Source organism: Mollisia scopiformis, assembly GCF_001500285.1.
Source record: "Mollisia scopiformis unplaced genomic scaffold LY89scaffold_28, whole genome shotgun sequence".
Classification (NCBI taxonomy): Eukaryota; Fungi; Ascomycota; class Leotiomycetes; order Helotiales; family Mollisiaceae; genus Mollisia; species Mollisia scopiformis.
In genome coordinates this window covers 151,317-178,800 of record NW_017263608.1, presented here as the reverse complement: position 1 = coordinate 178,800, position 27,484 = coordinate 151,317, and the positions used below count along the sequence as shown (strand labels likewise).

The 27,484-nt window shown below is 48.2% G+C and overlaps 9 protein-coding genes across 9 annotated transcripts; 5 read left to right on the top strand and 4 right to left on the bottom strand.

Moving 5' to 3' along the window:
• Nucleotides 1-391: 391 nt before the first annotated feature.
• LY89DRAFT_657007 (putative polyamine transporter 4) lies at nucleotides 392-2,306 on the bottom strand (the record flags this gene model as incomplete). Its single annotated transcript, XM_018212415.1, has 5 exons — nucleotides 392-837; nucleotides 885-1,265; nucleotides 1,312-1,643; nucleotides 1,695-1,990; nucleotides 2,041-2,306. The coding sequence occupies 5 exons, from the start codon at nucleotides 2,304-2,306 to the stop codon at nucleotides 577-579; spliced, it is 1,536 nt and encodes a 511-aa protein (XP_018063940.1). The 3' UTR covers nucleotides 392-576.
• Nucleotides 2,307-3,160: 854 nt separating this feature from the next.
• Nucleotides 3,161-6,194, top strand: LY89DRAFT_710964 (protoheme IX farnesyltransferase mitochondrial precursor; the record flags this gene model as incomplete). Its single annotated transcript, XM_018217875.1, has 2 exons — nucleotides 3,161-4,676; nucleotides 6,190-6,194. Exons 1-2 carry the CDS (start codon nucleotides 3,182-3,184, stop codon nucleotides 6,192-6,194), a joined length of 1,500 nt encoding a protein of 499 aa, XP_018063939.1. The 5' UTR covers nucleotides 3,161-3,181.
• Nucleotides 6,195-8,941: 2,747 nt separating this feature from the next.
• Nucleotides 8,942-11,066, top strand: LY89DRAFT_597944 (general substrate transporter; the record flags this gene model as incomplete). The annotated part of the gene is made up of 4 exons (XM_018210006.1): nucleotides 8,942-9,095; nucleotides 9,144-9,420; nucleotides 9,483-10,034; nucleotides 10,316-11,066. 4 exons carry the CDS (start codon nucleotides 8,942-8,944, stop codon nucleotides 11,064-11,066), a joined length of 1,734 nt encoding a protein of 577 aa, XP_018063938.1.
• A 1,070-nt stretch (nucleotides 11,067-12,136) lies between these two features.
• On the top strand, nucleotides 12,137-13,715 carry LY89DRAFT_627761 (uncharacterized protein; the record flags this gene model as incomplete). Its single annotated transcript, XM_018211156.2, has 4 exons — nucleotides 12,137-12,876; nucleotides 12,933-13,172; nucleotides 13,240-13,598; nucleotides 13,656-13,715. Exons 1-4 carry the CDS (start codon nucleotides 12,150-12,152, stop codon nucleotides 13,713-13,715), a joined length of 1,386 nt encoding a protein of 461 aa, XP_018063937.1. The 5' UTR covers nucleotides 12,137-12,149.
• A 2,479-nt stretch (nucleotides 13,716-16,194) lies between these two features.
• Nucleotides 16,195-17,436, bottom strand: LY89DRAFT_597745 (purine nucleoside permease; the record flags this gene model as incomplete). The annotated part of the gene is made up of 2 exons (XM_018209991.1): nucleotides 16,195-17,352; nucleotides 17,407-17,436. 2 exons carry the CDS (start codon nucleotides 17,434-17,436, stop codon nucleotides 16,195-16,197), a joined length of 1,188 nt encoding a protein of 395 aa, XP_018063936.1.
• A 1,899-nt stretch (nucleotides 17,437-19,335) lies between these two features.
• LY89DRAFT_724021 (kinase-like protein) lies at nucleotides 19,336-22,109 on the bottom strand. The gene is made up of 4 exons (XM_018218863.1): nucleotides 21,866-22,109; nucleotides 21,313-21,788; nucleotides 21,210-21,266; nucleotides 19,336-21,175 (listed from the first exon to the last, which is right to left on the bottom strand). Exons 1-4 carry the CDS (start codon nucleotides 21,913-21,915, stop codon nucleotides 19,641-19,643), a joined length of 2,118 nt encoding a protein of 705 aa, XP_018063935.1. The 5' UTR covers nucleotides 21,916-22,109; the 3' UTR covers nucleotides 19,336-19,640.
• Nucleotides 22,110-22,215: 106 nt separating this feature from the next.
• On the top strand, nucleotides 22,216-23,066 carry LY89DRAFT_273478 (uncharacterized protein). Its single transcript, XM_018206385.1, has 2 exons — nucleotides 22,216-22,575; nucleotides 22,644-23,066. The coding sequence occupies exons 1-2, from the start codon at nucleotides 22,251-22,253 to the stop codon at nucleotides 22,799-22,801; spliced, it is 483 nt and encodes a 160-aa protein (XP_018063934.1). The 5' UTR covers nucleotides 22,216-22,250; the 3' UTR covers nucleotides 22,802-23,066.
• LY89DRAFT_273490 (uncharacterized protein) lies at nucleotides 22,541-23,942 on the top strand. Its single transcript, XM_018206386.1, has 3 exons — nucleotides 22,541-22,575; nucleotides 22,644-22,884; nucleotides 22,958-23,942. Exons 2-3 carry the CDS (start codon nucleotides 22,824-22,826, stop codon nucleotides 23,722-23,724), a joined length of 828 nt encoding a protein of 275 aa, XP_018063933.1. The 5' UTR covers nucleotides 22,541-22,575; nucleotides 22,644-22,823; the 3' UTR covers nucleotides 23,725-23,942.
• On the bottom strand, nucleotides 23,834-25,236 carry LY89DRAFT_761186 (uncharacterized protein; the record flags this gene model as incomplete). Its single annotated transcript, XM_018221539.1, has 2 exons — nucleotides 24,461-25,236; nucleotides 23,834-24,328 (listed from the first exon to the last, which is right to left on the bottom strand). Exons 1-2 carry the CDS (start codon nucleotides 24,767-24,769, stop codon nucleotides 23,834-23,836), a joined length of 804 nt encoding a protein of 267 aa, XP_018063932.1. The 5' UTR covers nucleotides 24,770-25,236.
• Between the last annotated feature and the right edge of the window lie 2,248 nt (nucleotides 25,237-27,484).

Below are 27,484 nucleotides of genomic sequence, written 5' to 3'. Positions count from 1 at the left end.
CTGACAGCAACATACTATTGTCCTGCTTACGAAGATTATTCATCCACTGCTGACGCTCGGCCACTCTGCCTCATGGGGCTCTTGCCCATGATACCCTGGAGTGGCATAAGCTCAATTGCGGCGCAGAAAATGTGATGAGTGTCACTTGACACCCAAGTCATCCGAAAGCAAAAATTCAAGCCAGGAACCAACATTTTGCAGTGTGACTGCACTGTGTAAAGAGTTCAATTGGACAAATTGGCGATGATTGGCATCTTACGTCTCCAGCAAAGCAGGGAGAGAAGATTACTCCACTCGGAGGTTCTCGTCGCTGGCATGGTGTGATGAGATGCAACTTGGAACGGGTACGCATCCCGATTTGGTAAACGAAGCCAAGGACTATGAACGAGGTGCCGAATAATCGATCATGAAGCTAAAACCGAAAGGAAAAATCCACAACATGTTCCTCTATACCGTACATGCATCACCATTTCAAAGTCGCGTAAAAACTCGACAGCTCCGTCTTCTAAATCTCTAATACATCGCATGAAAACGATAAATGTCATCAAACGCCGTTGCTTCCGTCAGCAGAACAAATCAATCCTTACTTGTATCATAATGACTTCTCGCTCTTAAGAACTTTCCCTTCCAAAAGAAGATCCAAGGCACGGGCAACATTGCCAAAGCCACAAAAGCAAAGACGCTTCCCGCCCAATGAATCCCTATCGCCTCATATAGCTGAAGAGTGAACAGCGGAAACACGGCTCCCAGTCCGTAACGGAGAATGCCGTTTGCTGCTACAGCAGAGGCACTGTTCGAGGCTTGGTATACATCGACGAGATAGGCTGTTACGGAGATCTGCTTTCGATGAGTGATGGAGATTCGGGAGGGGGAGATAGACTTACAAAGATATCTAAAGCTCCCCAACCAAAAGGTACGCCAGCAAGCACAGGGACAATCCAGTGAACATCTTTGTGAGGCGACCAAGCGAACCAAAAGAGTCCGATAGCTAGCATTACAGATCCTAACATGGCAGCATACAATCGGTGCTCGGGAGCCGGCTTGCCATTCGCTGCTATTGATGCCTTTGCGTAAAGCGTTGCGTCAAAGATACCAAAAGTTATGATGGCCAATATGAATCCGACAAGGATACCGAGAAAAGTCAGGCCGACTTCCTTTTGATTGAAATGGTAGACGAGTTCGAAGACGTAGCTGTAAGATCCGAAGAAGCTGAACATCATGGCGAATGAGAAGCCCGTATATATACTAAGGAAACCAACAAGAGGCTTGATCATATTAATTATATTCAAAGCCAGGGCATTATGAACATACCTCTACGAACATCATATGCCAAGGTCGAATAAAGCCCTGCCGCACTTTTTGCAGCATGCCTCTGGCGTGGTGTGGAGCTTTACAGCCAAGCTTCTTCTGTCTCAAATGCAAAATGCGAACCTTGGAAGTTTCTTGCATGAATAGTGAGATGGAGAATATTGGTGCTCCTATAATCAAGACTACCCACATCGAATATCTCCAATCGTTGTGGTACTCGCTGATGATATATGCTCCAGTGAGTGGACCCAAGGCGGGACCCAGGAAAGGGGCCATGATGAATCCTAGTGCTGCCTTTCCGCTGCTTTTTTGGTCCCAAAGATCTGCGATAGTTCCTGAAATAGTGTCAATTATAAAGTACAACACTAGGACATAGTAGAACTCACCTGCACCAATGGCCAAAGTCCCAGATCCGCCAGTACCTGCCAGTAATCTCATAACAATCAATAGAGCAATACTGTCAGAAGCTCCAGCTATTCCAGTGAAAAGCAATAACATTGGTATTGTTGTCCAGTATATTATCCGACGCCCAAATATTTCTGAGAGTGGTGCTGCAAGTAAAGGCCCAACGACAAATCCAACGGTGTACAATGAGAGGGGTAGAATCGCAACTTCTCTTTCGACGTGAAATTGTTCCATGATGTGAGGGATTGCTGGAACATAGACAGACGTTCCTATTGTTCTGCAAAATAAGTCAGTTGAGATAGCGGTATAAGAAGAAGGGTTCTTCACATTGTAAACCCATATAACGCCGGCAGATAAGTGTGGAAAAGCTTCTTGCCTTTAGGCCAATTCCGAGGATTGTCTGGATCATCTGGTGATTCCCAGTCGAGAGTCTTCTCAGTACCTTCTTCAAGATCACTGCTAGGATCAGCCTTGTGTGGAATTTTGTCCTTGTCTGTCAAATCCAGCGGAGCAAGTATTCTTTGGGCTTCAAGATCAGATTCCGCATTTGCAGGATCTTCCACAGCTTTGCCGGATAATGTCCTAGAATCCATGCTCCACAAATCGAGCCCTTCGAGCAGGTTTGTTATTCGAGGTATGATTTGGGACTTGAAGTTTCTGACAAAAGAGGAGAGTGAAATGTAGGCGAAGAGCTTAAATATATTTCAAATACTTTCCAAGTAACCTCGAACGATATCACAAGCATGACTCCCGTGATGCCGACACTGGCCCACTAATCTAAATCTTCACGAATTCAACGGAAAAGTGACTTTGATCGGCAAGTACGCACGCCGTGGCCTTGCCAAAGACGAGTCGGCGACGGGACAATAGCCTTCCAACATGGCATTCGCAGAACGGAAAAGGAGAATGCGATAGTAAGAAACATCCAAAGGAACGGGTACGGGCAGCTTGAAAGCCGTCTATCTAGGTAGCTATAGATGGGGATCACCTCACTCGAGACTGGTACGTTTGCCGAGCCGACGAGTCAGATGTTAATCGTCGTCAGGGGGCGTACCTTTGCCCAATCTGGACGCCTTGTCGTGTCTTTTTATCGGATTGAGACGAACGCGAGTCCGTAGACCAGGGTGACATATTTACGGGCGAAGGATGAGCAAGTGGTGTGGACTTGGAGGCGACAGCTTGACAGATGAATCGTTTACAGCTCGTGAGCCGAGGCATGTTTTGATACCACGTGATGCTCTTTAGAAGAAAGACTATCAAAATTCTAATATAGTGAAAGATTATTTTGCACAGATACTATGAGACAATGTAACAAGAAATTCATAAAAGCAAAAATGCCAAAACAAGTGCTAAGCAATATGCGTTGTCTGATTGGCTACCCAGCTGCAGTACGGAACTTTCCGAGAATCATGCGGGCATCTTCAATTCGAAATCATCTCATGTCTTCAAGGAACATCAACTGCAAGCAATGATTATACGGTACCCAACAGCGGGTGCCTTTCGTCCCAATCACCTCAGTACCGTATGTCTCCCATGTCTCCTTCAGATATCCCGACCAGCATCCCGCTCGCTGAGGAGAAATTTCTCCAGGAAATCGAACGTTCAAGCTGCCGCAGTGACCGGAACAGCACCAAGATTACGAGCTGAATATTTTTCTCCCAATTCCTTGCTCGAAAAAGCACGCTTGACGACGAAGAGAGGGAATTTAACATCGACGATACAACATGGGAGCTCAATTGCAGCTGAGAATGAAGCTACGAAGCTTCCTTCAAGCTCCAGAGCTACCACCCCTCCTCGAACACCAGCTCAAGACCTCCCTCATCGACGAAGACAAGCAGCCCGCAAAGCATCAGCAGGTGCCGACCTTGTCCTTCCACAGAACTCGTCCTCGACGTTGACCGAAACGGCCTCCCAAGCTCCCTCAAACTCCATCCGAAGATTAATACCCGTCCTCCTCTCCCTCTCGAAACCACGACTCTCCATCCTCGTCGTCCTCACAGCATGTGCATCCTACAGCCTCTACCCCGTCCCCGAGCTCCTCCTTCCCTCCGCAACCGACACCCCTTCGCTCTCACCACTCACTCTCCTCTTCCTCACCACCGGCACAACGCTCTGCGCTGCATCCGCGAACGCCTTCAACATGCTCTACGAGCCCAAATGGGACGCCCTGATGTCCCGAACGAGAAATAGGCCTTTAGTACGAGGCCTGATATCCACACGCGGCGCAGCCCTATTCGCCATCCTGGCCGGGATGGGTGGAGTTACAGCCTTATACTACGGCGTGAACCCCACCGTATCCTTCCTCGGCGCCCTGAACATCGCTTTATACGCAGGCGTCTATACGCCTTTGAAACGGGTGTCAGTGATCAATACATGGGTTGGAGCCATCGTGGGTGGGATACCGCCCTTGATGGGATGGACCGCTGCAGCTGGGCAATCAGCTACACATGGGGACTGGAAAGAATTGCTGCTCGGTGAGCAGAATATCGGGGGCTGGTTGCTGGCAACTTTGTTGTTTGCGTGGCAGTTCCCGCATTTCATGTCCCTGTCCTGGTCCATCAGGGAAGAATACAAGAACGCGGGCTACAAGATGCTCTGCTGGGTAAACCCCGCCCGAAACGGACGAGTCGCCCTTCGATACAGTGTTCTATTTTTCCCGATCTGCATCGGGCTGTGTTACTACGGGGTCACAGAGTGGAGCTTCGCGGTAGCAAGCGCGCCGGTCAATGTCTGGTTGGTGAGGGAAGCTGTGCGGTTCTGGAAACTGGAGGGCCATAGGGGAAGCGCGCGAGGCTTGTTTTGGGCGAGTGTGTGGCACCTGCCAGTTGTTATGATATTGGCTATGGTGGAGAAGAAGGGCATGTGGCAGCGCGTATGGAGAGCTGTGATGGGTGAGCCTGAGCTGGATGAGGAGGATTGGTTAGAGGAGGACGAAGAGGATGCTGTGTTGTCAGCCAAGGAGGGTATTGTGAAACCTGAAACTAGAGCTGCTGCAATTGCGCTCCCGACTAGATGATCAAGAGACGATGTAAGATTATTAGCCATATGCAAGAGATAGATGGGCTGGTTTGAAGCGGACTGTCTGATATTGAACGATTGATGTATTGTACAGACGGACTATTCTACACAATCATATCTCATTATGATCAACTGACAGATTTTCTCAATGAGCTTCCTTCCGACTCGAACTCCATACTCCATACGCCAGTGCTATCATCCTCCTTCTTGTAGAGCTAACGACCACCAGCGGGCCTATTAATAATAGCATCAATCCCCATATCCATACTCGGCAACCTAGACTGATGCTGCGCATACCTAACATCCATGCCCCTCAAATCCATGCCCTGCCCCATCCCTCCGCTCATCATCCCCATACTCCCCGCACTGCCTCCACTCTGGCTGTAGCCGTGCGAAACATGCGCGTGCTGCGCGCCGTGATCCTGGTAGACCGATCCGCCAGAGCGGTCGCTGGCTCCATCTGCATCATACTCAGCTTCCAACTCATCCGCATAGCCCGAATCATCGGTGTGGTGCTCAAACGCACCTGCGCCTGCGACGCCGTAGGGAGCCGCCCCGCCGGACTGCGAGGTGGACGCCGTGTCGAGCATGCGTTCGCGGCGGGCGCACGAGCGTGCGGAGGTTTGGAGGTTCTTGAGGCCTTGCGACATGCACTGTTGGAGGAATGTGGGTTAGCGAGGGAGGTAGGCGAGGCGAGGGATGAGGATGGGATAAATTAAACTAACCTTTTGTTCAACGACGTTCCATTTCTCGCCGCATTGGGCGGCTAATGGGGCCCAGATCTCGCGGCGCATGGCCATATAGTTTTTGGCCATGTTTTCTAGCTTCATTCCGTCCCAGTCGTCGGCGCTCCTTCTCTCCATCAACCGTTCGTGTCTTTTACGACATGCGTTTGGTGTCTTTGACGGAAAGTATGATTGTTGAATTGGTGCCCAATTCATCCCCTGCGCTCGAGCTGCCATCAACGTCTGATCATCTTGAGGGTTCCATGCCCCGCTAGAAGGACGAATGGAGACTTGAGGAGGAGGAGCTTGTTGTTGGGACATCTGGCTGTATTGTTGTTGTTGTGAATGATGGGTAGACATGGGGTGCTGGACGGGTCCACCGACACCATTGGGGTATCCTGAGGGAGGCTGGCTGTATGCTTGTTGCTGTGACATGGTGAGGGGCCCTGGCGCGTAATAGGTATTGGGTAGATTTGCAAGATTTGGTCTCGAGGACAGTGGAGCGTACTGGGTCGTTGGAGTAGTAGTGACTGGACTAAGACGATAGTAACCGTGGCTTTTGGCCGATCGATGACCCTTTGGCATTTCTAGGAAAGCGGACAGCGAGAGGTGAAGGAAACAATCTTGTCGGTTGACGAGGAAATGTATATTTCGGATTAGGAATTATACCGCCTCGCCAGGAGGTGAAGTTCGTATCAAACGAATGGGTTGTTTGCAAACGAGAGGTTAGGAGAATGAAACGACGGTAGGACTAGGAAAATTCGCATCGGGGGTATATAGGAAACAAATGGAGGTGGCTCTGCAGGAGAAGGGAAGAAGAAGGCCGAGATGGGGAGGACTGGGCGGCCGTTCTTTATACACTGATATGATGAAACATAACGCGGGAGAAGGAATGACGATGGGGGCCGACAACAAAGATTGTTTATAGCCTCATTGACGCCGGCGTCGACCGAGTGTCCTAAATCGAGACCACAATGATGTGCTGAAACAAGCAGGTCTTTCTTTAGACCGTGTAACTGTGGCCCACCTTCCCAAGTCACTGGGTTTCTTGGGGAGGGAGATGAAAGAATGAAACCCCCAGTCGCGACGCCAGCAGGCGCGCAGGTACAATCTGGTGCAATCCGGTCTCCAAAGACTGCTGTTGGAAGAGAAGAGACCCATCATATTGGTCCAGGTGGGCCGGCAGGCGGTTGTATCATTTGCAAGAGTTTGAGAGGACAGCGCGTAGATTAGCGGGCGGTAAAGGGGCGGGAGAGGCTTGATGAAGCGGTAGGGGTGGTGGAGTGGTGGAGGGGGGGGAGGTGGTCAAAAATAGGTCGCTGCTCGACGTTCCCTTCTCCATGATCTGGGGGCGAGGAATTCAGCCTTACCCCGTTGGCGATGATCTGTTGTCTGTCTGTGTGTCGTACCGTTGGCAGCAGCGTCGGCAGATCGTCTCCTGAAACTTCTTGAAGCCCATGTTGTTCAGCGGCATCGGTTGTGGTTGGACGAGCGCCGGGTGGTAAGCGCGGGCGTCAACGGGGTAATTTAGATGGGATGATTAATTTAGATCTCGCGGGAAACAATGCAGGGGAGACTGGTACAAACGACGAGTGGTTTGTGGATATGATGCGATGGGCACGTTTGAAGATATCAGATGTTGGAAAAGATGAGATGCAGCGAGATGGGATGAGGGATGAGATGGGAAAAAGGTTGGACTTCAGACGAAACCTGGAACTAATGGTAAGCTCGAGTCTAGCTCGAATGGGCAAAGCCGATAGCATAGATCATGTGACTCGCTGCACATCTTTCACTCCTGAAAATCCTTGTTAGGTAGAATTTGATTCTTTTTTCTCTTCGAATCATCATTCTCATACTTGACTCTATCTGTATGATTAATATCGCTTTATCCTGTTCACAAGCCACTCAGACATACCTGGTTAGTACGGCGCTTATTCTAGTCACGTGATTCCGGCGGCAGTTTTGAATGTGGACAACTCGAATGGCCTTCAGTGAAACAAACAATCTACAGTAGTGTCTACCAGATCTCAGGCTTACTCGGAGTGATCCTCAATGGATGTGATCTGCCTTACATATCTGCATGTTGTCTGAATAGGTGATAGAGACCAGGTGCTGAAGCCAACTTCTACGCCCTTCCTCTTCCTGTGAGTGTAGATCATTGACAAGGATACAGTAAGAAATGCTCCGTAGATGAAGGATTCAGAGAAGGATGTCACTTTGGGCATTCATCTAGGCTGTCTAGTACAGTATGTAACACAATTGAGGTATTTCTCAGCAAACTCCAAGGAGCCTGGAAGTTCCAACTTGTCTAAGAACCTGATTGTACTGTACCTGCTCCCCGAGAAAATAATGCTCCAACGTTGGACACTATCTTAGTCGGGAATCTGTATCCTGCAGCTTTATGCATATCAGCAGCAGTCTTCCCGTGTCAAGATGAAGCATGTCTTGCTCCAAACATCGGCGCTTAAGATCTCGGAGGTCACGTGTAGACGCTACTGGTAAGGTAGCGAGACTCGTCCACCTGCAGCTGTCGCCATCCCTTGAATGTTTCCATGTTCTCTTTCCCCTCATCACCAACAAATGCTGTCAGACGGATGACGCTCAGAACTCAAACATATAGCCATGTCCCAACTCACATCTGCCTCGCTCTTGGGATTATGCCTCATCGTGGGCGGTATGCACGATCCCTCCTGCAAGCTGCTTTCCCATGGCACAGGCTCAGCTCGAAACAATGGGTGCAATCAAACCGATATCAAATTCTCGACGTCGAATCGAATGAAGATTTTGATAACTTAAACATCCGATCCAATGGGTCCCCCGACTATTTTGTCGGCAGCACAACGTCGGTGGAGGAAAACACCCGCACCAATGTGCGTGCTATTCAGGCTGAATGGTGGCGTCCCGGGTCAGGGTTCGGGCTCTTCTCCACGCTTTTCTCTCTCGTTTACCCCAAACAAGCGACAAATGCGGAGTCTCCAGCACCACATCAATCCAGCAGCGATCATCGACAGATCCCCAGATGCTGACTGGACCTGTCAAATGGAGACTCAGAAATGCCGTTCTTTCCATCCATATTTTCTCATTTACCCAGAAAACAGGCTAGTGTCTACTCCCGGTTGCGGGGAGTCAACATCACACGTGCGCATGCCCACCTCAGCGAACCATTAAGTCTCCTGTATTTTTTCTTTAATGGATTCCCAGGCTCGGGCCCTACGGCTCATCAGGAAGCATACAACCACTCAAGCTTCGCCCGCTCCACTGGTATCGGTCCTATCCACCTCCAGATGACATTTACCCTTACTTTTATCCGGAGCTGTTGAGTGAATGGCTCTAGACTATTTTCTATATGACAGGACAGTATCCGCCAGCGCGGATTTTCTTTAGCCATTCTGTGTGTTGAGGTCTCAATTGCAGTCTTTCTTGCTGCAACATCGCTTTTTGTATCAGATTTCGCAGTCGACGATCGATAATAAGCTTCTGACAAGATGGCGGGTGGGGCAGCTCCAGCTGCAGGCATTTATGATGCTGCTTTACAGCGACGACAAGCCATGATGGGCAAGAGTGGGCCAGCGGCTCTTATCAAGAATGGTCGAGTGTTCATGATTGCCATGTTTGCTTGCATTGGAGGTCTTCTTTACGGTTAGCGAAGTACGTCTAGGTTGATTGGTCTTGACTCACACAGTACAGGATACAACCAAGGAGTCTTCTCTGGTGTCTTGACCATGCATTCATTTGGAAGCCACATGGGCGACTATGTTAGCAACACGAGTAAGAAGGGATGGTTGACATCCATTCTTGAACTTGGTGCTTGGTTTGGAACTCTGCTCTCTGGATTCATGGCAGAAACGGCCTCGAGAAAATATGGAATCTTGATTGCTACCGCGGTGTTTATCCTCGGTGTGATCATCCAAACGACCGCTATATCAGCTGGACACAACTCTATTCTTGCAGGCCGATTTATTACGTGCGTAACAATTCTTCTGCTGTATTGTATCATTTGTTCTCTCGTCACTAACATTTCAATAGCGGTATGGGCGTTGGTTCCTTGTCCATGATCGTCCCAATGTACAACGCCGAAGTGGCTCCCCCAGAAGTTCGAGGCTCTCTCATTGCACTCCAACAGCTCGCCATTACCTTTGGTATCATGGTCTCCTTCTGGATTGATTACGGCACCAATTACATTGGCGGCACAGGAGCATCCCAACACGAAGCTGCCTGGCTACTTCCAATCTGCCTTCAACTTTTCCCCGCCGTGGTTCTCTTCGGCGGAATCCTCTTCATGCCCTTCTCTCCACGTTGGCTAGTTCATCATGGCCGAGAAGAAGAAGCCAGAAAGGTTCTCGCTAGACTCCGTGGCCTTGCCGAAGACCACGAGCTCGTCGAGCTCGAGTTCCTCGAGATCAAGGCACAATCGCTCTTCGAGAAACGAACCGTTGCAGAGCACTGGCCCGCCCTCCGCGGGTTGACAGCCTGGAACACTTTCAAGCTCCAATTCGTTGCCATTGGTTCTCTCTTCAAGACCAGGGCCATGTTCAAGCGTGTCATCGTCGCGACAGTAACCATGTTCTTTCAGCAATGGTAAGTTGGTGTTTCATTTCTCAATATCACAATCTCATCACAAGCCCCCACCTTCCATTTTCTCCGCCCCCAGGTACCCCACATCTGCACCCCAACCGCCATTCCCGCTTCCGTACCACATTTACTTGCAATGAGTCTATTCATACCTAGTTTCTATTTCGAGTATAGTATAGTTACATCACTGCCTTGAGTGCGTGTCAAATGTCCCGGCAGTTGACACGACATTGAAAGCCGAACTTTCCAGACGATCACTGGAACACTTTACTGACATCTCAAACCAGGACTGGTATCAACGCAATCCTCTACTACGCACCCACAATCTTCCAAAACATCGGACTCTCAGGAAACACCATCTCGCTCCTCGCCACCGGCGTAGTCGGCATCGCCATGTTCCTCGCCACCATTCCCTCCGTCCTGTACATCGACCGCCTGGGTCGCAAACCCATCCTCACCATCGGCGCAATCGGTATGGGCGCCTGTCACATTATCATTGCCGGCATCGTCGCCAAGTACCGCGACTCGTTTCCCGAGCATCGGGGCGCTGGCTGGGGCGCTGTCGCGATGGTCTGGCTCTTCGTCATACATTTCGGGTACTCGTGGGGTCCGTGTGCCTGGATCATCGTCGCGGAGATCTGGCCTCTGTCGAATCGCCCTTATGGGATCGCCCTAGGTGCCTCGTCTAACTGGATGAACAATTTCATTGTCGGACAAGTCACACCGGATATGATATCTGGCATTTCATATGGAACGTATCTTATCTTTGGTATCCTGACGTTCATGGGTGCGGCGTTTATCTGGTTCTTCGTTCCTGAGACGAAGAGATTGACGCTGGAGGAAATGGATGTCATTTTCGGCTCGGAGGGTACAGCTCAAGCTGACTTTGAGAGGATGGAGGAGATTAATAAGGAGATTGGGTTGGATGCCTTGCTTAGAAGCCATGGGGGAACGCCCTCTGCTGGCCATTTGGATGAGAAGGATCATCATGATGAAAAGTTGGATGCTTTGAATGAGAATCATGATCATGTTGAGTAGAGGATTGATGGGGAGGTTGTTGATGATGGGTGAGGATTTGCTCCGCCTGGGAGTGGGGACTTGGATATACCATCGCTGTCAGGCGAACCTATGAGGATGGAATGGGCTGTTTACTTGAATTTATCCATACATTCTTTTCAAAAGTTGCTCTATACCCGAGCCCACATCCCGTCCGTTGTACCGATATCACGTGAACGCTCTGCCGAGATCTTTACCGGCTAGGCAGTCCTGCTTTCCATCTCAATCAAGAGTTCACGGTATTGATCAGAACTCACTGAAGGCGGACATCTTGCGGAAAGTTCACACTGCTAGGCCAGGTTCTATGGCAATCACGTGAGAGCAGCCCGCCATTGCAGGGAAAAGAATTTTAGCGCGAAGCTACGGAATGTTTTTGACATCTCTTTTTCAACCTCCAGGGTCTCACCTTCTACTTCGACGAAGGTTCCTTTTTATAATATTCCAGAAATCTCGCCTGATTGGATTCGGGCTCAGCCCTAATCATCACAACCTGTCAAAGTATTAGTGTACCTGATATGTCCAAGTGGTGGTACCGAAAATAGCCGGACTCCTTCGTTAAAGCATTGAAACATCCCGCGCCTTACTATGTACTCAACCTCCTGTAATCATCTCTTTTTTCTTGGTCCCAGTCTCTACCCGCAACTATCCGCGACCGTTGCATGAGATAGTCCGCTTTTGAGTTTTGGTGAGGCCATGATCCTCACTCGCTCGTGTACTAGAGCCACAAATCCTCGGCGAGATGAGGTAAAAGAAATGCTCCACCACGTCACGAGTCCCACACAATCTACATTTCGCAGCAGAGAAATCACTACAAAAATCTTCGGTATCGTGTACGGTACATGGCGATTCTCATCTCTTTTAGGTCAGGACCCTGTGCAAAGACGGGGTAGTGCGTGGTAGTTATCACCCTTCAATTGCTACAAGAAAGTAGTCATGAACGCTTCGTATCATTTTCGGGACCTATACTCGTAGCTCCACGACCAGCGTCTAGACAAAATGCTATAAGGTCACCATTTTCCATTTCTCATTTCCTCTTTTCTCTTTCGTGCACACAACTCCATCACCATGACCGCCCACGCCCAAACCAAGACTCTCACCCCAGAGACACAATCCGACATGGAGAAGTTCAGTAACAAGGACGAAGGAGGCATCCTCCAAGGCGACGTCGCGACCCTCGAAGCGCAGGGGTCAGCACACTTCAATCGTCTGGGCTGGAAACGACTCACCGTCGTCCTGATCGTGGAAGCCATCGCGCTCGGCGCCCTCTCGATCCCCAGCGCCTTTGCAACCTTGGGAATGGTCGCTGGTGTCATCACGACTGTGGGAATGGGATTTATTGCCATCTATACGAGTTATATCGTCGGACAGGTCAAATTGAAATACCCGCAAGTAGCCCACTACGCCGACGCAGGACGTCTCATGATGGGAACCTTCGGGTACGAGTTAATCGGCGCAATGTTCGCACTGGAACTCATCTTCCTGGTCGGGAGCCATTGTCTAACTGGCACCATCGCGTGGCAGAACATAATCGCCAGCAGCACCTGCTCCATCGTCTTCGGCGTCGTGTCAGCCATCCTCTTGCTTCTGATTGCCTTACCACCGAGTTTCGCCGATCTGGCGATTTTGGGATATATCGATTTCGTGTCCATCATGGGCGCTATCTCCATCACGGTCGTTGCTACCGGAGTCAGCTTTGCTCAAGGTGGCTATCAAGCCGAATGGTCTGCATGGCCAAAGGACAATATCAGGTTCACGGAAGCTTTTATAGCTGTAACCAATATTGTATTCGCTTGTAAGTTTTGTCCCCCTTCTTTTCCCCCTCACAATCGCTAACGAGATAAACGAAAGACTCCTTCGCCGTCTGCCAATTCTCCTTCATGGACGAAATGCACACGACAAAAGACTACGTGAAATCCATCTGGGCGCTCGGGTTAATCGAAATCGTTATCTACACCCTAACCGGGGCGCTAATCTACGTCTTCGTCGGGCCGGACGTGAAATCGCCCGCCTTGCTGTCCGCGGGTACTCTCATCTCCAGAGTTGCGTTCGGGGTTGCTTTACCTGTGATTTTCATCTCGGGCTCGATTAGTACGTTTATATCTATCAAAGAAGAAGCTGTGTTGAAGAACGAATCCTTACTGACAAACTGGAATAGACGGCACAGTAGTAGCACGCTACATCCACGGCCGCATCTACAAGAACTCCGTGACGCGCTTCATCAACACGCGCAAAGGCTGGATCTCCTGGATCGCGCTCGTATCCATCATCACGCTGCTCGCGTTTGTAATCGCAGAAGCCATCCCGTTTTTCTCTGATCTGCTGAGTATCTGCTCCGCGCTGTTTATCTCGGGATTTACGTTTTACTTCCCGGCGATGATGTGGTTTATGTTGTTGCGGGAGGGCAAGTGGTATGTCGGGCGGAAGAATATCTTTTTGAGTGTTGTGAATGCGGTGGTGTTCGTGATTGGGATGGTGGTGTTGGTTGGGGGGGCTTATGCTGCTATTGATGATATTGTGAGTCTTTTTCTCTGTGGTGATTGGCTGGGGAGAGTAAGGGCTAATTTTGAGTAGAAGAAACAGTATAATGAGGGGACGGTGAGGGGGGCGTTTACTTGTGCGCCGATTGGGTGAGCTAGTGAGTGGCTCAAGTATATTGTTCAGGTCTTGTTTACAAGAGATACCCGGGCCTGAGGAAGTTATATACCATACTATAACCACATGCAATAACACCTTCTAGTGAGAGTATTCTCGAAAACCAAGAAATTCCTTACATACTAAATTGTTATGGTGTGAGTTGCACTTTTTCCTATAGCCCTTTTTCGCATTCTACGCATCTAGCGCTGTTTGCGTTGTCCACTCCCTCCTGCTAACACTCGCATCTCTCACCCACACATCTCCTTTCATATCAAAAGCATCACCATCTCAAAACCCACCTCATACTCCCCAGCCTCCACAAGCACAGCAAAACTGAATTCTTCCAGCTAAATACCCTCTCATTCCAAACCTCACTTCTACATGCCTCACCACATTTTCCAAGAACATACCGCCCGCTACCTTCATTAGAAAGGGAGAATTCCATCAATACAGTACCTTTCTGGATTCAGGATTTATGTTTCAAGCTACAAATGAACACATACAACCCAACAATATCTCGGTATCCCGGTATGCGACTCTTCCCTCCAAGCAACCTCTTCTTTCCCACTCTACCTTTCTCTTTTTCCATCCTCTGTCCTCTATCCTCATCCATCCTCAACAATCCCAAATCCCGAATCCCACCCCCTATCTGACCACCCCTACCATAGTTAGACCGCCACCCTCCCTTCGTCTCGGCGGTTCGACATCACCTCCAGCTTCGGCAGTAGTTTTGACAGTTCATTTCAATCTATACTAGTCTTCGTCCACTTTAGTCTACAGCCTCTGAACCATAGATCAGTCTAGGCTCCAACCTGCAGTTTACCTAAGTAAATGTATAATTAAAATATCACGTGCAATACAGCAGTCCTTTATTTCCCTTTTTCCTCTTAGATATTTTGTTAAGACGACCTTGCAAACCTAAACTTTTGCCTAAAAAGGGTTTATTTTCTATAAAACTTCTTAAAATAAAAACATATATCCGGCATGCTCGGATTGTAAATACACGTGATTAATTTCTAAATAATTAGGTAGTGAATCTAAACTATCCTAATCATTTCAAATACATCTCCTTTTGTTCCAAAGTATAGCATGCTAGTAATAAGCTTGCTGCCGTTCAATTTAGTTTTTAATTTTAAATTTGTATAGCTTACCTAGGTAGGTTTGCTTCTCTGAAATGCGGATTAGATCCTCTAATATGAAGTGCAGATTGTAGCTTGGAGTATTACTCAGCTTAGAGTACAGAAAGCTTCATCTCACAAACTTTTCCTAACATCGAATCTTATTCACAATTTATACCCCATCATTTCCATTTCCCTTCTTTCTCCTCCTTACCTACTACGTTGGTATTGTATTGTATTCTAGCTAACTTGTCACTTTTAAAATCACAATCACTCACTCACTCCATTCATAGCATTCACTTACGCAACTCGCTCACCCACGCAACCCAACTTAAGTCACCCACGGAACTAAGTTTGCTTCCTTCCCAGAATCAAATTTCAAGACTATGCTATGCAATACGATATTTCCCCAGCAATGCATAAAAAAAGAAAGAAAGAGCTTAGGCTAAACAAGCTGGAAAACTGAAAATAGGTAATACCTACCTTACTCCCAATTATACAAATATCAACCAACCTAAAACTCCCCAACTATAAATTTCCCCTGTCCCTCCTCCCCTTTCCCCTCGAATCCCTCGAACACCCAAGCCAAGAAACATATATATATATATATATCTTCCACGATTTCTTACCACTGATCGGGAAGGAGAAAATTTTACCTACCTAAATTGACGGTTTTGATATAAGTAGACCAGAACAATGAATCCAAAAAAAGAGGGGGATGGGGTGGGGAAGAAGTATAAACGAAAGCAGTCTAATATAACTACCAAGATATCACCTCCCTTTAGAATTCCAAAGGACTACTTTAGTTCCCGAGTATTGTATAATATTGGAGGGAAGGGAGGGAGGGAGGGGTTCACTTAAACCTCTCTCTCGATCGATCCTCAAGCCTTATCCCACTCTAGAACCACTCCTCACGCAAACCAAACACCCTCAAAATGAACAACATGGAGTAAATATTGTTTCTCATTTTCCTCTTCTCCCCCCCCCAAAAATGCCACACCATCCCATCCCATCACATCATCTATCATCTATCCATCTGTCTCAGTTCCCACAACTCCAGCCACAATGCTACACGCAGATCAACCACCTCGTCAAATGCCCGCGCATCCACCCATCCGTCCATGAAAGAACAACCAACCCAGCTTTTCATCAAGATACCCCCCACCCCCAGCAACAACAGGCTCAGACAAATAGATAGCCTCTCCATATGTACCCCTCCCTCCCTTCCTTCCTACCCTCCCACCCCGCATTAAAAATATATGCATGCATCACTCTTCCTAAATAAACTTTTCTATCGGACAAGAAGTGAAAAAAATGATCCCCCAAAAATATCAATACCATCCTTCAATCGTAAATCATCACGCATTCCCATTCGCCCGCCTGGCCACCTCAGCACCCAGCTTCCCCTTCACAGCCGACCTCCGATACAACGCCCTCCGATCCCTAACCTCCTCCACCTCAACATCCCTCGTCACCAATCCCGCAGCCCCAAACTCGGCACCTGGGCCGAAATCCGGAGTCCCGCCTAGAGAGCCAAAAATATCGCCAATATAATTCGTAGCATTAACACCCTTCGCAAACGTCTTCTCCCACCCAGACAAGATACCCTTAACGACCGGCGTGCCCGCGAGGTAGATATTCTGGATCGCGGGCTCGAAACCGCCTTGATCAGCATAAAACAGATTATCCTCGACCGACTCGCCGAAATAGGGACGGTCGAAGTCGGACGCGGTGCGCATGACGATGATGCGGGAGAAGTCGACGGCCTTGCGGATCGCGGCGCGCACCATGGCTTCGAGAGTCGCGTTGTCTTCTTGCGCCGTCATGCAGTAGATGCCGGAGCCGTTGGTGAAGAGCGTGGTGGTGTTTTCGAAGGCTTCGCCGAGGAGGGCGCCGGAGTAGTAGACGTCCGAGGTGGCGACGTCGCATTCGATGATTCCGGGTGCCTTGGTGGCGGCTTCGTAGATGGTGGTATCGGCGCTGGCATAGTGGGCTCGGTATGCTACGGCGGCAGAAGAATCGTTGAGCTTTGCAGTGCTGGCGTATTTGACGGCAATGGCACGCAGAGCTTCATTGACCTCAAAAACCTCGGTACCGTAGATGGAAGTTGGGTATTGATCTGGAGCATAAGCACCTTGGGGAATGTACCCAGTGGTATAATTCGAAGGGATCTCTCTAGCATCGAACTCGTACTGCAGAGCAACCTGCACAGCGTACTTGGAGAAGGCAACATCTCCCAAGGTGCCATATTTGGGGTTGATTCCAGCAATACCAGCAATCATGAAATATGTCCTGGTCAAGTCGAATAGAGGAGTTGACAAGAGTGCCGTGATGGTGGAGGCAGCGTTGATCTCGGATTCACCAGTGGTGAGTTGACAAACGGAACCATCTGCCAGACAATGTGCATCTGGGAATAGAGGAGAGAAGCCTGGGACGGTAACATTGATAGCAAGGAGGTCACCAATTGACCCAGGTGTATCGGCATTGGCGTACCAGATATCTGCTTCGGGGGAGAACTGCATCGATTGTTAGCCATTGGAAGACAACAAAGAGGAATTGAAGTTCCATACCATAGAGATGATGAACACCTTTGGTGACATCCGCGTACAATCCTTATACACCACGGTAAGATCCCTCGAGATAACCGTATTCTCATCCACCCTCTCCAATACCGGGGTAGCAGACACCAGACCAGCTCCGAGTAGGAGACTGGCAATTATTGACCTCCGCATGTTGACTCGTCCCGTAGACCTAAAAGAATATTCCTTCTAGAAAAAGAACGTTTCTCCCAGACAGAAGAGAAACAGACAATTTATCTAGAGAAGAAGTCAAGGAGAGAAGGTAAGAAAGCTTCTGGAAGCTCAGAAAGAAAAGCCACAGCTCCAGAAACCTTATCGTCACCCCAGCAAGAAAATCCTTGTTCTGCAGCGGCGGCGGGGGGGGAGGATCCAAACTTCTTTCGACCGTCCGTCCCAAGAAGATTGGCGTGCATGCGTGCATCTATCTCGAAGAGGAAAGCACTAGTCAATCCCTCGAGTGAGTGAGGGCAGGAACAGCGGTGTTCGCCGTGTGCCATTCATCTGCATCTCCATCTCTAGGTAGCAAGAACAGAAATCATTGGACGATGAGAGATAAAAATCCCCAAGAGAGAAAGAAAGAAAGACTTGACATCCTAGAATGACAGATGCATCATGCCGATGATTGGGAGGCCCATAGAAAAATACAGTACGAGGACCATCAATCCCACTTTTTTTTTGGGCAATCTCGAGAAAGTATGTACGTACCTGATCGGCAACCTGCATCGTCCCAAGAAATCCATCCTGTTCCCTTCCCGCATATTAATTAATTAATTAATTAATATCTGCCGTGCTCTGTGCTCGCACAACATTCTTCACTCTTTCACAACTCACCTCAATAATATAATCCCGTGTCGACTTCTTCTGTACTGTACCTCCTTCGTCGTCGTCGTCGTCGTCGTCGTCAACGTCCTGCCCCTGCAAAAAAAAAAAAAAAACCTCCTAACGGCCCGGCGCCACCACAGAGATAAGAAACCCACCCAGTAGACAAGCACCTGCTTGATCCAGCATAGTCCCTCCGTCCCGCCGCAGCCTCGTATCGTTCGTAGCCTTATCTGAGCCAAGATCTGACGCGATGAAATCAGAAGGTCGTGACTTTTTGCCTTATTCGGTCGGTGATTTCCGTGTGTGGCGTCGGTAACCTTATGTGTTGTGATGGTGATGCGGCTCGGGTAAGGTTTGATGACGAAACATAATCAGCATATTGGAGTGTAGATTCGAGCGTACAGTCAGTACCTACCGTACATAGGTAGGTACCTAGGCATCAGATAGGAAACTAGAAAGGGAAGAAAGAGTCGAGGTCGGCGAGCTTGTGTTTTATTGGTCCATCCATCTAATCTAATCTAATGGAAGGGATCAATAATAACGATAGAAGAATGAATGACTCGGCCTCACCTGATATTGGGGCAAGCGTGACATCGCATCGCACGTGTGTATTAAAGTGCAGATGTTGGTGTGGAGAACCTTGACGATGTGATGTTTCGGGAGAATATGATTTTGTGTATCATCGCCTTGAAATTGTCGACGTCGCAGAATACTGTTGTTACTCGTAAAAAGAAGTAAGTCTCGTTCTATACCTAGGGACAGACCGAAACTCATCCATCATTTTAAATTATGATAGTGTATCGAGATTCCTCAGTGCTTGTGAGTCTCAAGATACTTGTTAAGATACTTGTTCTCTTCCCATTAGTGTTCGTACAGCAGCTACAGCTCCCAAAAATAAAAACGAACCTCCACCAGTTCCCTCCCCTCGTACCACCCACCACACCACACCACACCGCATAATACACCAAGCCGACGACCTGGAACGATACACCGCATCCACCTCTCTACCTACCCAGAGGACAAAGAATTATGCAAGATCATGCAACGGACCTGCATGCACGTTACCGTTGACCCTGCCCGATCGATAGATAGTTCCGGGGACACGGGTTCGGGAGTGACAGACACAGACAATGGAATGCGGCTTTATTTCATTCTCTCATCAACTTTCCATTCCTCATCATCATCGTGAAGCCTTGAAGCTTTTTTGAAAGTCCCCCACCCCAATGCTGCCACGCACCGGGTATGTAATTTACACGAAAAAGGGGGGAAACCGAACGCCGCCGAACCAGAGCAAATCAAATCAAAGTGCCTTCCCTCCCCATGCAACCCATACCGTGAAATCCCCACCGCCCAATGCAATACCATGCCCTAGCAACAAGAAGAAAGAAAAGAAAGAAAGGCCCTCACTCCCATCCCCAATGCTCACCAAACCCCCTCTCCCTAACACACAACCCCCCACCAACCCTCAGCACCACTCCCAGCACCGCAAAATGCACAACCGCCAACCCCACCACGCCCCTCCATCCAAATTTATTGCCACCCGCCAGCTCAAAGGCCGCCAACGCCATCAAAGGCCACCAGATCGCTTCCCTCGTCACTAACGGCGCGCACGGCTTCGTGATACTCAGCATTTTGATCAGGAAGATGACCAGTTTGGAGATCATGGTTACGGATTGTTGATTCCGGGAGAGCCAAGTGTCGAGGTAGTGTTTGTACAGCGAGATGCGATGCTTGAACGTCGACATGGGTGTCGAAGGAGGAGGCATCAGGAGCGGGGTTGTGATGGATGGTTTCAGGGACAATGACTCATTGTGTCGATTATGAGAAGGTTGGCTGCGGGATCTCGAATGTGATGATTCGATTACCAATTGCGAGCTCGGAGAAGGCGTTGGTGAGGATTCGGTCGCGGAAGCATCCTCGATATAAGCTCCTGAGCGCACTCGTCGTTTGTTGGGTTCTGCATTGATTAGCAATGGAAAGGAACTACGCGGCCATATGTTACCGTTGACAGGAGTACTTGGTGGCACGGGAGAATCAAATGATTGTATGATTCGGCCACCAAGTCCTGCATTGCTTGCATGTCTCGTCCTAGAGGGTGCTTCGAGGCCCTTCTCGGTACGGATCGCAGTAAGGATTTCATCAGCACTTGGTCTCTCTGCTGGATCCAGGGCCAAGAGTCGCTTCAGGAAATCGTAGAGTTGATTCGGTAATTCTGGTCTCTCTCTTCGCTCGTCCTGGAAACCCGACCAAGAGCTAATTTCTGCTCTTAGTAGATCAATATCCTCGAATTCTTCTTGAATACTGTCTGCGCTTTGATAAGGGAGTCTGCCAAAGCACATAAAGTACAGAATCATTCCCAGACTGAAAATGTCCGATTTGGTCGTAAAATTTCCATACCGGCCAAACTCGTCTTGCTTCAAAACCTCAGGAGCACAATATGATATTGTTCCTGTAGATCCTGTTGACTTCCGAACCACATTCTCTGCTTGAACTTCTCCGAAATCACTGATCAAGCAGCGAAATTCGTTTCCGTCTTTGTGCAACAGACAATTGCTCGGCTTAAGATCTCGGTGTATGTATTCGTTGTTATGAAGATGTGCCAGTCCAGATGTGATGTCTTTGAAGAAGGAATATATCTCTTCGAAGGCTAATTTTCGTTGCGAGGATCTGACATCTGGTCGGTCGGCTTGCCCTCTTGATCTTCTTCGCATTTGTTCCTTCAACTGCTCTTTTACACTCTTTACCGTAGGTTGTGGTCCAATTATGTAATGTAAAAGGTCTCCCGAATTGCAGTACTGCTGAAGGATATATGCGCATGGTACCGTGGGACCGAATCGACTGAGCTGCACGTCCTCGAGCCAGACATGGCGGTATGAGACCAGATTTGGATGTGAAAGTCCCTGCAGAAGCTGGACCTCAATGAGGACTGTTTCGTCAGCTATGGAGTATCTTCAGTGATCTTTTAAACTTACCCTTCTCCAACCATGCATGATCATCTCCAACAGGCACTCTCTTGCAAGCAAATTGTCCTGCTCCAATTAGCAAAGTAGAACTTCACATTCCTTCATTTCATACCCAGAGAAACACTGTCCAGCTCATGCCTGACCAACAGAACTACTCCCTTTCCACCTCTACCAAGCTCCTTTTCCTCAATAAAGAATCTCTTAAAGTAATTCGGACTGAAAGCTTCCTTCTTGATACTGTGTCCCGTCTGCGGCGCCGGTGTACTCGTCACAAACTCCGCATCCGCCACCGATTCCCCCGTATGTCTGTCTCGAGGTGGAGAAATTGGGAACGCCGGCTGAACGAGTCTCCGAATTGGACTTGAAGGGGGACTTTGATCTTCTGCGCTGCCATAGGCAGACTGCAGCATACGAAAGTATTCGGGGCTAATGAAAGCTGCGGATCGGTGGGGAGAGCTCTGTCGATCGGGAGACGGGGGTCGAAGTGGTCGATGGCATGTTGGACAGTCTGCGTAGGAGGGGGTTGCACCACGGAGAATGAGCTGTTGTGTTTGAGGATCTCGAAGAACAAGAGCATCGTTATGCCGCCTGATAAGAGGGAGATCAGTGTCAAGCTTCACAAGTGCCATCTTGGACCATGATCTGTTGCTTCAGATTGAACTTACAGCACGACCTCTGATCCACGCTCGCGCGAGGAGTAAGGAACGAGGGACATTTCGAGTAAACGACGATTAAAGGTGACAAGATCTCATCCTGATGTCGGAGGCTCTACATCACCTATGCCGAGGGCATGAAGTTGAACATCTATTCGAGGTTCCTAGATGTGCGACGATGTTATTCGACAATGAAGCAAGTTTGGATTGTTATTTGTTTTGGGTGATTCGCTCTAGGGGCGGCGCCTCTCCCCACATTTCGGACTTGTTTCCGCCGGCTTGTGGGATGGCTTCAGAGGCTTAAGTAATAAGGTTAATTGCTTATTCAGCAATCAGATGTCCAACAACAGCTCCACCCTGCTAATGGTACGACGCATGCACTGCGATATTGATCGCAATGCATGCTCCAATAACGATGCTTGGAAGTGCCTTCTTTCTACGTCGAGTGACCGAGTATTCACCAAGTACTGAGGTGTGCAGCCTGACTCACCTGCTACCTCAGCCTCAAGTTCAGGCATCCAGCGAAGAGAGTCATTTATTCAACCCAAAGGTCGCGGGCATAGCTGTTCTCTTCATTCATTCAAACGTCCATCGAGCACCACTGCTACAGCATACTGAGTCTCTTGTCACTTGGACATTCAACGTCAACTTCGAAAAGGACAGAACTTGCGCGGCTTTAAAACCCCAATTGCTGACGGAGTATGAATTCTCGTACCGAATCTGTTTGTGCCCTCTCTTTCAAGCTGAAATAGCTTGTCTCAATGTTTGTAGCAAACTAACATCAGATCAGGGGAATACACTGTGCTGAAAACATGGAGCAAACACCAGGAGGGATACTGCTTGCGATTCCCGCAGAGATTCGGAACAGTATTTATCAGCTGCTCCTTGCCAGCAATGAGCCCATACCAGTCCGCACTCCGCGCCAAAGAACTTTCCGGGGTATGTTAATTTTACCATTGTTTCGTCGGGTATGTTCATCTTCATACCCGACGATTCCGGATGTTCTTTGGGAGCTGCTTGCCAAACAAGATATGTTTCAGCTCTTCGAATACGCTCTTCAGCTCGTAGATTTGGTCAAAAATGTTTACTGATGGTTTGTAGAACTCTCATTTTCGAACACGAGTAGTAGTATATTGTACGTTAATAAGAAGATTCATGACGAGGCCATCAAGATATTTTTTCAGTACAATACTTTTGTCGTTGGCAACGGCACCGAAGAAAATGAAGCTAGCCTCATAGGACTCAAAGCGTTGACGAAATACGTTCCAGCGTCGTTGATTGGAGCAATCTCAAAACTTCAATTCCACGTCTATCTCCGCACAATAGACGATCTTTCTCAACTCCCACCTCGCCGCAGGCCATGGGAAACCGAATGGACAACCCTAATAACTCCTTCCGCGGAAGTTGCAGAAGTCCTAGCTCAATACGAATTCTTGAACTCGGAGCCTATACCCTTCCGCTCCGGAGTCAATTTATCTATGGGAGGTCCTGCTGAAGCCCTGGAAATACGGCAAATTCATCGATGTATCCCAAAGCACTTCGTCAACGTAACTACCGTGACAGTGGACTGGGTGGTGAGTTCAAACAAAGTACAGATTTGGCCTGGTCGGATCATTCCCAGAGAAGCCACGATCACCGTTCTGTCAAAGGCCATTAAATCCTTGATGCAACTTCCAAAACTGCGGCAAATCTGCATGTGGGAGGATGAGTGTGTATATACAGAGGGTATCATTGAACGGCTACTGGCCGAACAAGGTGAAATGGGCAAAGCCATTCAATTTGAGCATCTGCGGTACAATGAAGGGATTTCTGGACGCATACGACGAGAAGCCGAAGAACAAAGAGAGATCCATTTATTGTGGATAGCGTAGAGACGGGTTGGATTCTACTGAGAATCTCGAGTACACCGCAAATACGGCTCATTGTTCCACTCCACCAACTCCATCTCCCAGCCAGCTCCGCACGTCCAACCAAAGACGGCTACAGACAAATTGGGTTACTTTGAGAGCCTCTCGCGGACTTTACGTACACCTCATCCTTCCATTCGAGCAACTTCATCTCGACCTTAAGCTCCTCATGTTGCACCAAACTGCTGAACTCGGCAAACGTCATTCCGTCTTCTAGCCATCGGATCTCCTTCAACTTCTTAGCCGCGAGCCCATCCAGTATCGTCCGGACTTCCCATGCTAACCCCTGAACGTCCCCGACCAATGTTCTTCTCAGAATACCGGGCATCAAGTTGGCTACCGAATTGGTATGCGGATTTTGGCGGCTTGTCTCATCACCAACAGTCAAAGATATCATCTCGATACCGGAGAAATGCTTCACAAGAGACGTGCCCAACCCCTTCAGCTCTTTGGTGTCTCTCTCCTTAGCCAAGCACCGGCCAAAGTTGTCGGGTTCTCCTGCAAACATGATGATATGAACATGTCTGATCAGAGAGATGCATTCCTTCGGGACCCTGCTGATGAAAGCCTTCAAAGCCATTACAGATCGAATATTCACGTTAGCACAGTCGAACTCAAAATCAAATATTCACGCCATTACAGCCGAACTCCCAAACGTGAAATCGAAACTCGAAACGTGAAACCGAAATTCGTCACTCACCTGATGATTCTCCTGCGTCTTCGATCCCCACCAGCCGTTACCGACCACAAACGTATTCTCCGCATAAAATACGCCTTTGGCCTCCTTGTTGACCTGCTTGTTGACACGGAGTAAGCATGCAAAGGCTGTTGCTGGAGCCGTGGTTTTCTTCCGGTGGTTGCGAGGACTTTTAATCGAGACAGGGTGTTCGTGATCAAGGGCCAGACTATAGACTTTATTCCGAATCTCTGAGAAGAGATCGAGAAATCTGAATGCTTCTTGGACTGAGCCACTCTTTCGGGGAGCGAGTCTAGCCGGTTGGTATGCCATCTCGAAAAAGGATGTTTGTTCGTAGGGAGTTGTTTGTGGAGAAACAGAGACCGGTCTGAAGGTTGTGGTTATTGTCTGAGGCTAAGAAGCGGCCGAGGCTATTTGGGTCATCGAGTAGCTGTTATCGGCACAACAGAAATCGGGCCTGAAGGTCGTGGTTGTGGTGTTTTGGAAGGAAGTTGTTTGCAGAAAAACAGAGATCGGGTCTGAAAGTTGTTGTATAATGGAAAGAGTTGTCTACGGAAAAACAAGGATAGTGTTTGAAAGTTGTAATGGTTGTGCGAGGCTACGAAAGCTACGACAGCTATTCAGGCCATCAAGTAGCTGTTATCAACAACTATGGTACCAAACACATTAAGAGAGTCGGGCAGATCACAAGGCTCGCAGGCGGTGAGGATCCGTTCCTTCCATTAGATGTTGCTTATTAGTTTTGAATTGTGCTTTTAGCTCTGGATATAGTACATATCACAAGGCTCGTAGGCGGTGAGAAGCATTCGTTCCTTCCGTTAGATATTGCCTATGTTTGAATTGTCCTTTTTCGCTTTTAGTTGTATATACAAGGCTCGAAGGCAGTGAGAAGAATCCGTAGCTACGAAAGCTATTGTGGATATCGAGTAGCTGTTATCAATAACCATGGTTCGAAATACGTTAAGAACGTCAGGCAGATCACAAGGCTCGCGGGCGGTGAGGCATCCGTTCTTTCCGTTAAATATTCTTAGTTCTGAATTGTCCCTTTTCGCTTTCAGCTCTAGATATAAGATATCATGCTTCTCACCCCTAAATGCTATCTTTCTCCTTTACTCCCCCCTTTTAGCCTTTAGTTTTAAGTGTCTTAGATGTTTCATGAATTCTCTTGAACTTAGCTATAGACGTCGCCACGACATCCGTGCGGTGTCGTGGGAGCGTCTAAGTGTTTTCGTAGAGTTAACGTATAAACTAGAATATATAAGAATATGAAAGAGCGGGGAAATAAGAGAAGGCACAAGAGAACGTGAGACAGAAGTATTTTGGCAGGGAGAGAAGTAGCTTAACAGGAGAGAATTAGTCTAATAAAGGGGCCAGTAGCCCTGGCAGAAGCGGCTCAAATCGCTTACCCCATGCACAAGACGGCTCAGACGATTCACCCTATCCAAGAGGAGGCTCAAGCACACTTGTTATGATTCTTTAGGCTGCTATTCTTTAAGGTTTTTAATGTTTTTAGAGTCTAAGATGTTCGTACGGTTGACCCTTAATCATAAATGGAAAACGAAGGATTTGTTTGGAAATTATAATTAACTCACCTCTTTTAGCTAGTTATTGCGGCCTACTTATTCTCAGCCATCTCAACATTGTCTGCCCCCCTTAGTACTGTCTACTCACCTCCATACTATCTAACCATTCCAATGCTCTTTGCCTCATTATCAGTACTACTCATTCGCTAGATCTATACTATAGTGAGTGAGTGAGCGAGTGAGTAAAAGAGCAGGGCAGAGAGTAGGGTACAAAATGGAAGAGCCGGAGTTGTACCGGTTTTTTTCTTGATTATGCACGATTTAAATTAGGTTTAATTTTTCGGACGTCGTGGGAGCGTCTAGGAAATTTCATAGAGCAACAATTGTTGTTTATAAACAGGACCCCCGCAATTATGAATGGCAAGGTATTTCTGATGGCAGAGTGTTTATATATAGCACTTCTAGTTCATTAAATAGCCCTGCGATTCATGAATAGTATGGCCCGCTCTATCTAAACAACGCTACTAACCGGAACAATGCCTTGCTTTCAATAATGCTAGCACTCTGTGTACTTCAAGACTCCAGGATAATACTCCACTTTACACCTCAGCTACTTCCCTATGGCCCTAAAGTCCTATACTGCTTCAAGACTTAAGCATGGAGGTGCAGTAAGTGCTCTACAATATTATAGTGCTGAAGGGCTGAGGTCAAGCAGGGTCTTATTCCGGGGCTGTTTTTCAAGGGCCTTATTTAGCTCGATATGCTTTAATTGTTTATAAATGGCAAGTGTAGTTCGTAAACCAGGGGTGCCATATATACATCCTGCTATTCATGAATGGCGGGAGGTCAGTTCATAAACAGTAGGTGTTGACGTATGGACTAGAACATGTCACAAGGCTCGCAGGCGGTGAGAAGATTTCGTTCTTTCCGCTGGAGGCCACTTAGTTCCGCATTGTCCTTTTCGTTTTCAGTTCCCAGTATAGTGCCCTCCTCACGTTTAATGAACACTCTTCCTATCGGTCCTTCTTAAAGACAATCCTCTTAATGCACAACCTCAAAACCCTAACACTTCTTCAAAGTTTGCACAAATCTCCCCATTCTCTTATACCTTATCTCTTTTCTCCCATCACCACACTTACAAACAAGTTAATATACCTTTCTAACATACCCCTTAGAAACCGACAAGCTCATCCGGGAATCATTGTCTCCAACAATTAACTCCTCAAAATCTCGATCCACAACAGAAAAAAAACACAAAACAAGTACAAAAGAAGACTTCCCAATCCCCCCAACCCCATGCTTAAGGATTTTCGCCTGTTTGCTTCCCCCTACAAACCATCTAAACGCCGGGAGGGCGTCTGAAGAGCTATGTCTGAACTGAATGGCGCACAGTCGGTGAATTTGACGCGGTAGAATTCCGAGTAACTCGAATTTGAAACCTTACTCTTGACGTAGCTTTCTAATCTCTCACTCTCTTCCCTGAGGCCCTTCATCCCCAAGGTTA